General features: G+C 39.8%; 1 protein-coding gene across 1 annotated transcript in view; it reads left to right on the top strand.

The window, feature by feature from the left end:
* Positions 1–13,410, top strand: part of MCF2L2 (MCF.2 cell line derived transforming sequence-like 2) — a 174,721-nt gene that overhangs the window by 123,502 nt on the left and 37,809 nt on the right. Inside the window, exons 6-7 of the mRNA XM_006884157.1 lie at positions 2,586–2,702; positions 9,250–9,399. Of these exons, the coding sequence (XP_006884219.1) occupies positions 2,586–2,702; positions 9,250–9,399 (267 nt within the window). The remainder of the gene's footprint in view (positions 1–2,585; positions 2,703–9,249; positions 9,400–13,410) is intronic.

Genomic DNA, 13,410 nt, shown 5'->3' with positions numbered 1-13,410 from the left:
TCTTCGCAGTCCATGGTATATTCAATACTCTTCTCCAGCATCACAGCTCAAAGGCATCAGTTTTCCTTCTATCATCCCTAGTCATTGTCCAGCTCTTTGATACATAGGAAGTAATTGTAAAGACCATGGTCTGTATAAGGTGCACCTGTAGTCTCCAGACTGACATGGTTGCTCTTCAGTACTTTAGAGAGGTCTCTGACAGCAGACTTTCCCAATGCAATACATCTTTTAATTTCCTGACTGCTGGTGCAAAGAGTGTTGATTGTGGAGTCAAGCAAACTAAAACTGTTGACAATCTCAATCTCTTCACCATCCATCACAATACTGCCAATTGGCCGAGTGGTGAGAATCTTTGTTTTCTTGCTATGTCCCTGGTTGGGAAGGTAAAATTCACTCCTTGTAAATGAGAAAAAAATGCTGAAAATTGCAAAGACATTATTTAGAATATGGTACCTTCCTGCAGGTGTCTGAGTGTTTGGGTTGTGTTATTTAGCAATTTTGTTAGCTTTAAAAACCACTCTTTTGTATTACCTCCAGATCTACTCTGTTGTTGATTACCGTCAAGTCGAGCATAACTCATAATGACCCTATGAGCAAAGGGCTTGAAGCATTTCTATAACTGTTGACATTTATCAGAGTTCACAGAGTTTCCAGAGGCGTGTTGTTTAGGAAGTGGATGTCACTCCTGCTTCCAAACCGGTCTTAAACTGGGAGCTTCACCAAACACTGTCCACCATGGGTAACCGTTATGGCATTTGACACCCCAAAGGCACAAAGTTCAGCATCACAGCAACCCCAGGTACCTTAGTACAGCATATTGACAGAAGAGTGCTGTACCACTTAGAAGAATGTTACTCCAAAATATAAGAATAACTGACTTTAAATACAAAGGCCTCTAAACAAGAGGCTTAAATAAAAAAGAAAAAAACCCAATCAATATAGTACATTGTTGTTGTTATATGTTGTTTTTTTTTTTTTTTTTTTTTTTTGTTATATGTTGTTGAGTCACCTGTGAGATCTACTCTATACAAGATAAATTGAATCATCAGTGTAGTGAATCTTTTCAAAATGTTGACCATAGGTGGACCTTGTCTTCCAATATTGTTTCCGTAGTCACTTTTGTTGCTACTAGGGCTCTTTGGGTCAGCCACAACTCATAGTAACCCTATGAAAAATGGATCAAAATTTTGCCCTGTCCTGCACTATCCTTACAATCAATGTTATCCTGAAGCCCATTATTGTGTTCGTATGCCCTGTGTCACTGTGTTAGCCCATCTTGTTGAGGGTCTCTTTCTCTCTTTCTCTGACCTCCTACTTTTCTCAGCATGATACTTATTTCCAAGGACTGACAATATGCTGAATGCATGTGGGATGGAGTTTAATCATCCTTACCTGTAAGGAGGATACTGGTTGTACTTCCTTCAGGCAAGTTTGTTGGTTATTTTGGAAGTTTATGGGATATTCAGTACTCTGCCCACAGCACAATTCATGGGCATCAGTTCTTTGATATTCTTTATTCATTGTCCAGTTTTCAGATTCATAGGAAGCATTTGGAAAAAATCCCATGGTTTAGGCAGGTGCACCTCAGTTTTGAAATTGATACCTTTGCTTTTTAGTATTTTAAAGAGATCTCTGACAGCAGCTTTGCCCAATGCAACACATCTTTTGCTTTCTTGACTGCTACCACCTTGGGCAACAATATTTTACCCAAGTAAAATGGGAGCATTGACAACCTCAATACATTCTCCATTTGCAATGACATTGTCCCACACTTCATTTTATTTTGGAGACTAAAGAATATATCTTAGCATAGGAACATGTTTAACAAAAATTCACTTAAAGCAAGACTTGATTTTGGAGGACTCTATCGCTGGTCATCCCTGATACAAATAACTACTTTTTGGCCGACTATACCACATTTCTGGTGGTTTAGTGGTAAGAGGCTGTGCTGTAATCCCAGTGGCACACAATTCAACCTACGAGCTACACTGTGGGAGAAAGATGAACTGTCTTCTCCTGTGTGATTTACGGCCTCTGAAAACTGTGCTGGAGGGTCAGCTATGGGTCAGTTCCAATCCAATGACATCCAGTAACAACAACATACTTAGTGGTAAGAAGCTGTGCTGAAAACCCAAAGGCACACTGTTGGAATCCACTAGCTGCTCTGTGGATGAAAGATGGGCAATCTTCTGTGTGATTTACTGCCTCTGAAAACTTATTGGAGGGTCAGCTTTGGGTCAGTTCCATCTCAATGGCAAACAGCAGCAACATAGAGCACTTTGTTATGTATAATTCAAAAGGAGAGTGGAAGGTGACAAAGTATATCATGTTTAGAGAAGTAAAGGGTCAGAAAAAGAGGAAGATCCTCAGTGAGATAAGTTTATACAGAGACTGAGTAAATTCTCCACACTGAGAATGGATTTAGACACAGCCCAGTTTATGATGCTGGCACGGGATTGAGCAGGGTTTCATGCTATTTTGCATTGCATCTCTATGAGTGGGAGTCAGCTGGATGGTACCCAACAACTAGATGAACTACTATTTCACTGACTATGAAATCTTTATTGATTTTTTTTTCATTACAGATAATCATGTTAAATTCTGCCTCTGATCTTCATGGCTACATTGACAGAAGCCAACTCACGCAGGAGTTAGGGGGAACTTTGGAGTATCGCCATAGTCAGTGGATAAATCACCGAACGGTGAGTACTCATGTGTGTTCCCTTTCAGTTGTTCTTTTTAGGTGCTTTTGGGTATGACTGATAGTGATCCTGTAAACAGCAGGTTTGGCCCCTGTCCTGTACGACCCTCACACTCTCTGGCTCATTGCTGAAGTCACCACACAATCCATCTTGTTGGGGTCTTCTCTTTGGCTGACCCTCCATCTTTCCAAGCAAGATGTCCCTTTCCAAGGCAGAGCCTCACCTAGCTACATGTCCAAAGTGTAAAAGATGAAGCTTCACCATCCTGCCTCCTGGGAGCACTCTGGCTGCGCCTTTCCCAAGACATATGTTTGTTCTTTTGGCAGTCCATGTGATATTCAGTACTCTTCTCCAGCACCACCACTCCAGAGAGTGAGGGATCAGCTGTTGGGAGAACTGTCCCTGGGAGTGTTGAGATTTCTAAGCCACAGGCTGGGAAAGGAATATGGTGAAAGGGTTAAGGTTTGAGATTTCTTTTGCTGACAACTCGTGCCTCGCTGGATAATTTAGCATGAGTATTTGTGAGAGGTTGTCCCTCCTTCTCCAGCAGAGCATCTGGCGGACTTGAACCGCGCACCTCTGGGAACAAAGATATTTTAACTTAATATGAAAATATATCTTGGAAGCAGGAGTGGCATCCACTTCTGTAATAAGCTTGCCTGCGGAAACCCTACGAACCTGGAGAGAGGATGAGAGATATCCAAGCGTCGAGGACTCTCCTTCATAGGGTTGCTATGAGTTGCCTGTGACTCGATGGCACTTAACAACAACAACATTTGTGAGAGGCTTTCAGAAATACCAGTACCTGGGCATGTCTCAGAGAGATTGGATTTACTTGATTTGGGAGAGATCCTTGACATTAACATTCTACAAACTTCTCTGAGTAATTCTAATGTACAGACCAGAATGACTCACCGAAAAATACAGATTTTGAAATAGACCAAGCTTTATTTAGATATTTTCACCATTAAATACTGTCTGACCTTGAATGAGTAGTTAAAATTCTTTGAGCTTGTTCTGACCTTTGTTAACACACCAATTCTTAGCTAGGAGGAAATACTGAAGATCAAAGCAAACATTTCAGTGTCTGTTGTTATTGTTGTGTACTGTCAAGTCAGAACCGATCCACAGTTGACCCTCTGGCAGGTTTTCAGAGGCAGTTAATCACATGGGAGGAGATTGTCCATCTTTCTTCCATGGAGCAGCTGGTAGATTCCAATTGTGTACCTTCCAGATTGTAGGGCATCTTCTTACCATTAGGTCACCAGAGCTCTCTTTCAGTGTCTCTAGACTTCTTTTATAGCCGTAACCTGAGGAGATGGAGGAACAAAGAAGCATCTAGTGAGTAGAGGCAGTAATGCAGCTAGACATCCTAATATTTACAGGAAAACCCCAAAATGAAGACTGAGTCAGCTAAGAATTACACAGGTGGTAATACTGATAAACATCAGACTCCTAGACGCCATCTAAAAGCTTAATAAAATGTATTTAATACTTATTTTTCCTTTTGCTCTATTTGATCATTGGTAGTTATTTTGATAAACTGGAAAGATGAATAATAGTATTGGAAAATAAGATTGAAACTCACTAGATAATAAAATATACATTCTTCCCCGCCTTGTCTCCTCCTATCCTTGAAAAGATTTTTATTTCTTTTAAAGCAAGATCAGGAGCTCACTTCACTCTTAAGTTTGGCAGTCAAAACACTTGAGCAGAATCTGGTCAGTTGTAAAATGTGGGCAATGTTTGCTAATGGATGATTGAACTACATTTATTTAATTCAGTAGAAGTCATCTTAGTAAAGATTGTCATGTAAAGGATTTTTTTAAGTAAGCTCAAAAAGTAAGAAAATAGATTGCTGGAAACTTTATATACTATGTGTTATTTAAAAAGCCAATTTCAAGTTATATCCTGAAATACAATGTTGTGAGTGATAGGATAATATCTATATACATAGAAGTAAGACTCATTAATATGACTATTATTCAAGTATATGCTTCTACATCAAGTGCCAAAGAGGAAGAAATTGAGAATTTTTACCAAATTTTTACCATATTGACCTAATATGCAATCAGGATGTGTTAAAGATAATTGGTGACTGGAATGCAGCTGTAGGAAACTATGAAGAAGGACCAGCAGTTGGAAAATATGGGCTTGGTGATAGAAATGAGGCTGGAAATAGAATGATTGAATTTTGTTTTTAAAATGATTTATTCATTGCAAATACTTTTTCTAAAAGGCACAAAAGATGACTACACTTGGATTTCACCAGATGGGCTACATAGGAATCAGATTGACTACACTGTGGAAGAAATCATTGGAGAAGCTCAATTTCAGCAGGCTTAAAACTAGGTCAGAGGCAGACTGGAAAATGAAAATAAGTCCAAAGGAACCAAGATATGATCTTGAATCAATTCCATCAGAATTTCATGATCATCTTAAAATAGACTTTAGGCATTGAACACCAATGATAGAAGACCAGATGAGTTGTGGGATGATATCAAGGATATCATCCATGAAGAAAACAAAAGGTCATTATGAAAACAAAGGAGAAAGAAAAAATTTAAATGAGTGTCAGAAGAGACGCTAAGATTGCACTGGAATGTCGAGAAGCCAAATCTAAAGGAAAACATGTCAGAGTGAAAGAGCTGAACAAATTGTTTCAAAGGGCAGCTTGGGAGGACAAAGCAAAGTATTTTTATTTTTTTATTAATTTAATGAAAGTTTACATAGACTTTGGATTTCCATTCATTCATTGTTGCACTTTTCTCCCTGCCCACCCCTCCCCCCAGTTTGCTCTTCTGTTTGAAAAGTAAAAAATAAAAAAACCTAAAAATTTCGTTATTATACAAAACGTCCCCCTGAGTCCACTCCACTATGCAGCCTTCATTCTGGATTTCTGTCATGGCAATAATACCTAATCATATATCCCTTTTAAACAGTTCTCTCCCTCATCTGTATCAATACAGTGTACATTATTTATCCCCTCTGTTCTTAGTTTCCCCACCCCACAACCCCGATTTCAGTCCCGCTTTACAACAGTAGCATTATGTAATACTTGTTCTTTTGCGACCAAGGTATTTCACTCAGCATAACATCCTCCAGGGTCATCCATTTTCTGTAATAATTCATGAGTTCCTTGTTTTTCAAAAAGCAAAGTATTATAATGGAATGTGCAGAAAGTTGTAATTGGAGAATAAAAAAGGAAGATCTTGCTCTGCATTTCTCAAGCTGAAAGAACTGAAAAACAGATTTAAGCCTCATGTTGCAATGTTGAAAGATGCTATGGACAATATATTAAATGACCCAGAAAGCATCAGAAGAAGATGGAGGGAATACACAGAGTCACTGTACCAGAAAGACTTGATTTATACTGAAAAGTTTCAGGAAGTACCATATGAACAGAAACCAATGATAATGAAAGAGAAAATAGAAGCTGCATTGAATGCACTGGCAAAAAATAAGGCCCCAGGAATCGATGGGATACCAATTGACTTGTTTCAGTTAACAGATGCAGCCTTGGATGCACTCACCAGTCTATGCCAGAAAATTTGGAGGATGACTGTCTGGCCAATGGATTGAAAGAGGTCTATGACTGTTCCTATTCTAAGGAAGGGTGATCCAACTGAATGTGGATATTATCAGACAATATCACTGATATCACATGCAAGCAAAATACTGATGAAATAATTATAAAATGGTCGGACCGGTACATAGATAGGGAATTTCCAGAAGTTCAAGCAGGCTTTAGAAGAGACTATGGTACCAGGGATATCATTGCTGATGTCAGACGAATCCTGGCTGAAAGCAATGATTACCAGAAGAATGTCTATTTAGGCTTTATTGACTATTTAAAGGTATTTGACTGTGTGGATCATGACAAGGAGAATGAGAATCACAGAGCACTTGATTGTGCTAATGTAGAATCTGTACCTGGGGTAGGAAGCTGTTGTGCCAAAGAAGCAGGGGAGCATTGCCTGGTTTGGAATTGAGAAGAGAGTGCATCAGGGATGTATTCCATCTCCATACCTGTTCAGTCTATATGCTGAGCAAATGATCTGAAAAGCTGGACTGTATGAAGAGGAATATGGCATCAGAATTAGAGGGAGAATCATCAATAATGTGTGTTATGCAGATGACACAACCTTGCTTGCTGAAAGTGAGCAGGATTTGAAGCACTTCTTGCAGAAGATCAAGGAATGCAGCCTTCAGTATGGATTGAAAACAGGTTCTTATCACTGGACCCATAGGCAGTGTCATAATGGATGAAGAGGAGATTGTAACTGTCAAAAGCTTCATCTTGCTTGGATTCACAATTTATACCCTGTGTACCAGCAGTCAGGAAATGAGGAGACACATTGCACTGGGAAAATCTGCAGTTAGGGACCTTTCCAAATTATTGAGTAGTGATGTCTGTTTGTGGACTAGGGTGTGTCTTATTACTAGCTATGCATCCAAGGTCTTTCTGATTACTAGCTATGCATCCAAGACCTGGACAATGAAAAAGGATGCCAGAAAAAGAATTGACACTGTGGTGTTGGAGAAGAGCACTGAACAGTCCATGGACGACCAAGAAAACAAGTATATATATCTTGGAGAGGGTGCGACTAGAGTGCTTTTTGGAGGCAAGAATGATGATACTTCACCTCACTTACTTTGGACATATTAGTAGGAAGTGCTAATCCTTCATGATGTTGGGAAGGGTTGAGGGTCGGCTAAGGAGAGAGGAAGACCCTCAACCAGGTGGATTGACAAGGTGACTACAGCAACGGGCTCTTGTGTGTCAGGTGGTTTGAGGATGGTGCAGGACAGGACTGGGTTTGGATCTTTTATTCATAGAGTCGCTATGAGTTGTACTCGACTTGATGTCACCTAACAATAACAACAATCCTAATCTCTATACCTATGATTAGGGAGCTCTGGTGGTGTAGTCTGTAGGGAGTCACATTGCTAACCCAAAGATCGTACCTCTTTGGTGGTTCAAATCCACCAACAGCTCCTCTGAAGACAAATGGACAGTTTTCTCCTATATGATCTAAGCCTCCCAAAAACCTGCTCGAGGCTTATCTAGGAGATGATTCCAAGTTAACAGCAATGTGTGAGTGAGTGATACCAGTGATTACCATTCCATTTGGGAATCATTGTCTTTGGTATTTTCATGAGGTGGAATTCTTGTAGGGAGGGTCTCTTTGGAGATTAAAGAGTAAGCAAGCAAAAGAGAAAAACAGAGATGGGAGAAGACACATGTGAAGCTATATGAAGGTCACCAGGGGTAGAGGCTTAGGAGAAACAAGGACTTTGCTCCAGAGTCAATAGGAAAAGGACATTCCCTAGAGCTCGCACTCTGAATCCAGACATCTAGCCTCTTAAATGGTGAAAAAGAAGTTTGTTTGCTAAATGCACACCTTTGTGGTATTTCCTATAACATATATGTGGATTTTTTTACATGACATTTGCTTGTTTGATAGCTTGCTTGTCCTCGTACAGCACTTGTCTGTCAGTTTGCTGTACTATAGTGACATGTGTGTTGCTGTTCCACCAGTATTTCAAAGGCCAGTAGGATTACCCATGGTGGATAAATTTCTGTGGTGCTTCAAGACTAATACAGACTCACCAGTTATAGTCTCAAAAATAACTCCCCTGATGGTCAATGCCATTTTTGTGGGTTTGGGCATGAATCTCCTAAACATGCCTCAGCACGCTAAAGTATGCTAAAATGCGGCTATCTCATCTGGAATGTTTGCTGTGAAGCTGCTGGGAACCTAGAACAGGCAAATTTTTCTAAAAAGGAAGTGTAAGTTAGAGGTTTATACTCTACCCACGTCTGGCAGAAAAGATGCTCTTGAAAGTTACTAGTGAGCTAATCATCAAGTTAATCTCTTATTCTGAGTTATCAGTTTCTCCCTATAGCACTTGTCAAAATTTTCAGGTGGTCAGATTGGTGAGAGGAAGTTCTAGGGAATGGAAAACAAAGGCGTTTTAGAGGGAAAGTTGGGTGGTCCTCCTCTTGTCAGCATTTCGCCCAGTGCACATCCCAAGTCACACATAAAAGTCGAATGTGCTCGTGCTCCTGTGCAGAATCCTGGCCTCAGGTGCAACTTGTTTTCCTTTTCATTTTAGGGAAATGATAGTGGGAAACTCACTTTGTTTATTAGAAGTTCTGCTCCCTCATCTGTAACATGAGGTGATATATCTACTTCAAGGGATGATTGAGATGAGAGGCAAATGTATAGTACTAAGTACAATGTGCAGTACTTTGCAGATATGAAGGAAGTGGTAGCTGAAGGTCTTTCTTAGCCATTGTTAGTTACTACCAAGCTGAGTCCGATTCATTTATTCTGTTCAACATAAATTGAGCAGAACAAGATTTTGCCGGGCATGTGCCACCTTCAAGATCATTTGTATATTTGTGTCCATTATTGTGGTTATTGTGTCAATTTATCACATTGAGGGTTTACCTAGTTACTACTAGGTGTGCTATTTTTGTATTGAGATACTATCTTCAATCCTAATCTCTCAGCATTATTGTGATTGTCTGACATTCCAGGCAATTGAAAACTTTGCCCTGACAGTAAAGACTACCGCCCAGATGCTCCAGATGTTTGGGACCCGACTTGGTGAGACAGAGCTATCTAGAGGTGTGCAGTGCACTGAAGACCTTCTCCTGGCCCACATGAGACAACGAGACAAATTGAAGGTCAGTGGTCAGTGAGCCCTTGGAGGCAAGTGCTGTGTCAGCAGCATAGATAACCACCTGATGTGAACCAGAAGCGAACCTAAAAGTTAAGACCTCTTCTTTCTTCTCTTGCATTTTCTAGCCAACAGCTGTCTTCAATCGCCAGGGTAGGCAATAGATGAATAGAAAAATCCTGTCTTGATCCTGGGTGATAAATAGAAAAGAATTGCACTCTGTGCTTCTGAGTTCCTGCTCAGGACATAGCAAGACATGTTGTTACTGTTGTGTGCACTTGATTCAGAACAGACTCATATCTACGAAAACTCTTCAGTGAGTTTTCAGTGAGTTTCAGAGAGGCCGTAAATCACAAGGGAGGAGATTGTTCATCTTTTTTCTGAGCAGCAGCTGATGGATTCCAACCACCTACCTTTGGGTTGGCAGTGCATATCCTTCCTATTAGTCCACTAGAGCTCCCTAGGACCAAGACATAATAAGCTGAGGTTACAATGATTGAGGGATTGAAAGAAGTGGAAGTCTCTCAGGGGCTGTTGTAAAATCTTGGGGCAGAGTAGTAAACTAATTTATGGGTTTATTTTCTCTGTGTTGTGTAATTTTTATCTGGGGACTAATTTGGGAAAAAGGATGGTGGATGGTGCTTTGACTTGTGATGAATTTAAGCAGAGGTTTGCAGTCAATGATTCATAAAAGCCCATCAGAACCTGCTGAGAAGGGAACTTGGCAGTTCTTTCAGGTCAGAGAGTGAAAGGCAGTTTCCCCTGTAGTTTGTCTCTAAGCATGTGTCAGCCTCTTTTCAGCTTCAAGAATCACAAACAGACTGAATCAAGCATTTCACAGGACACAGCCACAAAAGGGCAGCAAATTGAGGATAGGAAATTTGCTGGACCTTAGTATTCCATGTATCCTCATTGCACGGAGCTTAGAAGACCTGAACTGTATCTTTGTTCTAAAATTTGCAGAAATGCTTGGCTAGATGGTTGATTTCTTCATCTATTTAATACTTACTCAGTACCCATCACTATGTGCCCAAGTAATTAGAAGAGTAAAATCTTGAAGAATACAGTCTGATTAGAGAAATCTCAACAACCTAGAGACTGAGGCATCTGAATTTCTCTGTGTATTAGTGAGCACTGGAAATCCTCTCTGTAAGGAGCTTGGTACACAAAAGAGTTTATATCTGAAATTCTTCAGAGTAATCTGAGGACTTCAAAGATCTGGTCTGAAACTTTGAAAGGCTGGACTCAACTTGGAATGTTCCTGTAAATGCCCCCTGAGAAGCTTGATAATTGTCTTTCCTAAATAACTTGTCCAAATAAACTTCCCCTGGTCCCCGAGAAGGGAGGTCTGGAGGTACAGGTTAGAGACAGCAGAGTAAGATAGCTCAGTGATGTCTGCTAGAAAAGGAGGTCACAGAGCAAAAGGGACCTGCAGAGCTGTAGGCTGGTACAAGTACATGGTATGAAGGATGCCTAGAGCAGCAGAAGAGAGCTGTGAAAGGGATTCCATGCCAGAGGCCATGAGCACAGCTACGCTCCACCTTGTTCCAGAAGGATTAGGCCACGTTGTAGAGCAGAAACACAGAGGTGACAACATCATCTGTCACCAGGTCTCTGAGGAAAGGCTAACGAAATTTAGACTTTGGATTATGACATCTTTTGTGGGGTAGGAGAGAGTTTCTTTGGAATACAGCCAGTGAGGCTCTGTCGTATATACACCACCGGTTCCAAGAAAAGGTAAATGGGTTAAGTGTTCTGTAATTTCTCCACAGATGAAGAACTTGGTAGAGGTGGAGGGAAGGGAAAGGACCAGTCTCCAAGATGGAGTAAAATAATTTTCATTTGGAGGGTGACCAGCTATTCTGAGAATTAAAATATGCAGCTGTGTGTAGAGGAAGTGAAATCTCCCCAGATTATATATATGGGTAACTTAGTAGAACCACATAATTTACAATATTGTCTGTCATTTCTAAAAAACAATCTTGTACTCTAATTACCATTTCTTAATGTGATTCAACACCCATTTTTACATGAGCATGGTACCAAGTTTAGTATAAATAATGGTAAATTATCTGACCTGGAAGACAAATAAAAGGAAGTTAGGAACTTCCATCTAATTAACCTCTTAGTAAGAGAACAAATGCAAAGCCTCACATTAACTAAACTGCTATGCTTGTGTTCATATTTTCCATTGCCTCACATTAACTAAACTGCTATGCTTGTGTTCATATTTTCCACTGCTGTAAAATCAGAGATTTGTATTTTAAGATAAAATGATCAGAACAGTTGTACTTGCCCAGGTAGTTAAATTAAGATTACTTGATTTGGATTGAAATATTTATGTATATATTGTTGATGCGTGCAATTAAGTCAGAACTGATTCACAGCTGACCCATTGGCAGGTTTCCAGAGGCAATAAATCTCATGGGAAGAGCTTGCCCATCTTTCTTCTGAGAGACCGCTGGTGGTTTCAAACCATCTGCTTTTGGCTTGGAAATGCAAGACTTGACTACTAAGCCACCAGTGCTCCCTTCCATGAGCCCATGGTCACTGTAGCATTCTTTATAATAGCAAAGAGATGGGAAAGCCTAAGGACCCATCAGCAGACACCTAGATAAACAAAATGGCACATACACACGAAGAAATACTGTTGATGTTGTTTTGTACAATCTACTTACAATTCCTTACCACTAAACTACCATGTGAAAGTATAAATATTCCCCCAAACACCACATACTGTGGATGAACAAGCAAAGAATAATGCCAAGAGAGGTAAGTCAGACACAAAAGGGAAAAACAGTGTCTGATTTGGTGTGTCGGTGATTATAAATAATCTGAGAGAAAGTACATAAGCAGAAGGCTCTCAATTTCAGCCAGTCTCTTATTTTGGTTGCTTGCTGAGGTGACTAGGAATCAAACATACCACCATGAATTGCTGTCAAGTTGGAAGCAACTCATAACTGACCCTCCAGCAGATTTTCTGGGGGCTGTAAATGACAGTGGGAGGAGATTGCCCATATTCCTCCCAAGGCCCAGCTAGGATTCAAACTGCCTGAGAGGAGTTGCACCTGGGTTAGTAGCATGACTACATATTAAGAGAAAATATATAAACAGAAAACTCTTGAAGGAAATTACTCTTATTTTGATTGGTTATAGAGCTTATTTGAGTCTAATACAAAGACTCTCCAAGATCTCCAGGAATAAAGAAATTATGAAATCAAATCAAACCTCTGTATTAACTGTTTTGAAAAGAAAGCTCTCCAGAGTGGAAGAAAACCATAAATCACGTATTGTACATGTATAAATATTTAAATAAAATATTTACTCTTCTAAATAACACTTAAACTAATATTCTACTTTTAAAGTTGTTTCCCAAATGAAAAAAAAAAATCCACCATTATTCAATTCGCTATAAAGTCTTTACTAGAAAAGTTGGTGGTGGCTGTTGTTGTTTCTGCCCCAGACTCTTGAAGACCCATTAAATAACAGGGTCAAACATTGTGATTCATTTGCCTTTTGGTCTGGAAGCTCCAATGAAACATGTTTAGCATCACAGCACACAAACCTCCACTAACAGAGAGGTGGTGGCTACACATACGGTACATTTGGGAGTGAGCTGAACTGAGGCCCCTTAAAAGGTTGATAAAACACTCTTATAAGAATAAAATGTGATTTTTATTGGATCCACGATCAACATCCCTGGTAGTACTAGTAAAAAAAAAAAAATGTATGTTGTATTGGGACAAAGGACCTCTCCAAAATGCTAATGAGCAAGGATATCAGTTTAAAAGTCCTTGTATCTTCAATTGCTTCATACACATCTGAGAGTTGGACAATGGACAAGGATGATTGAAAAAGAGAAGATGCTTTTGAATTGTGGTGCTGGTGAAGAGTATTGAATATAGTATAGACTTTCAAAAAGAAAAATTGGTCTTGGAGGAAATGCAATCAAAGTGTTCCTTAGTGGCAAGGATGGTGAAACTTTGACTCACATACTTTAGACATGTTATCAGGAAGG

The sequence above is a fragment of the Elephantulus edwardii genome, unplaced genomic scaffold (assembly GCF_000299155.1).
Source record: "Elephantulus edwardii isolate Elephantulus edwardi_28Jun2011 unplaced genomic scaffold, EleEdw1.0 scaffold00031, whole genome shotgun sequence".
NCBI classification, from domain to species: Eukaryota; Metazoa; Chordata; class Mammalia; order Macroscelidea; family Macroscelididae; genus Elephantulus; species Elephantulus edwardii.
This window is presented reverse-complemented; position numbering and strand designations above follow the sequence as displayed.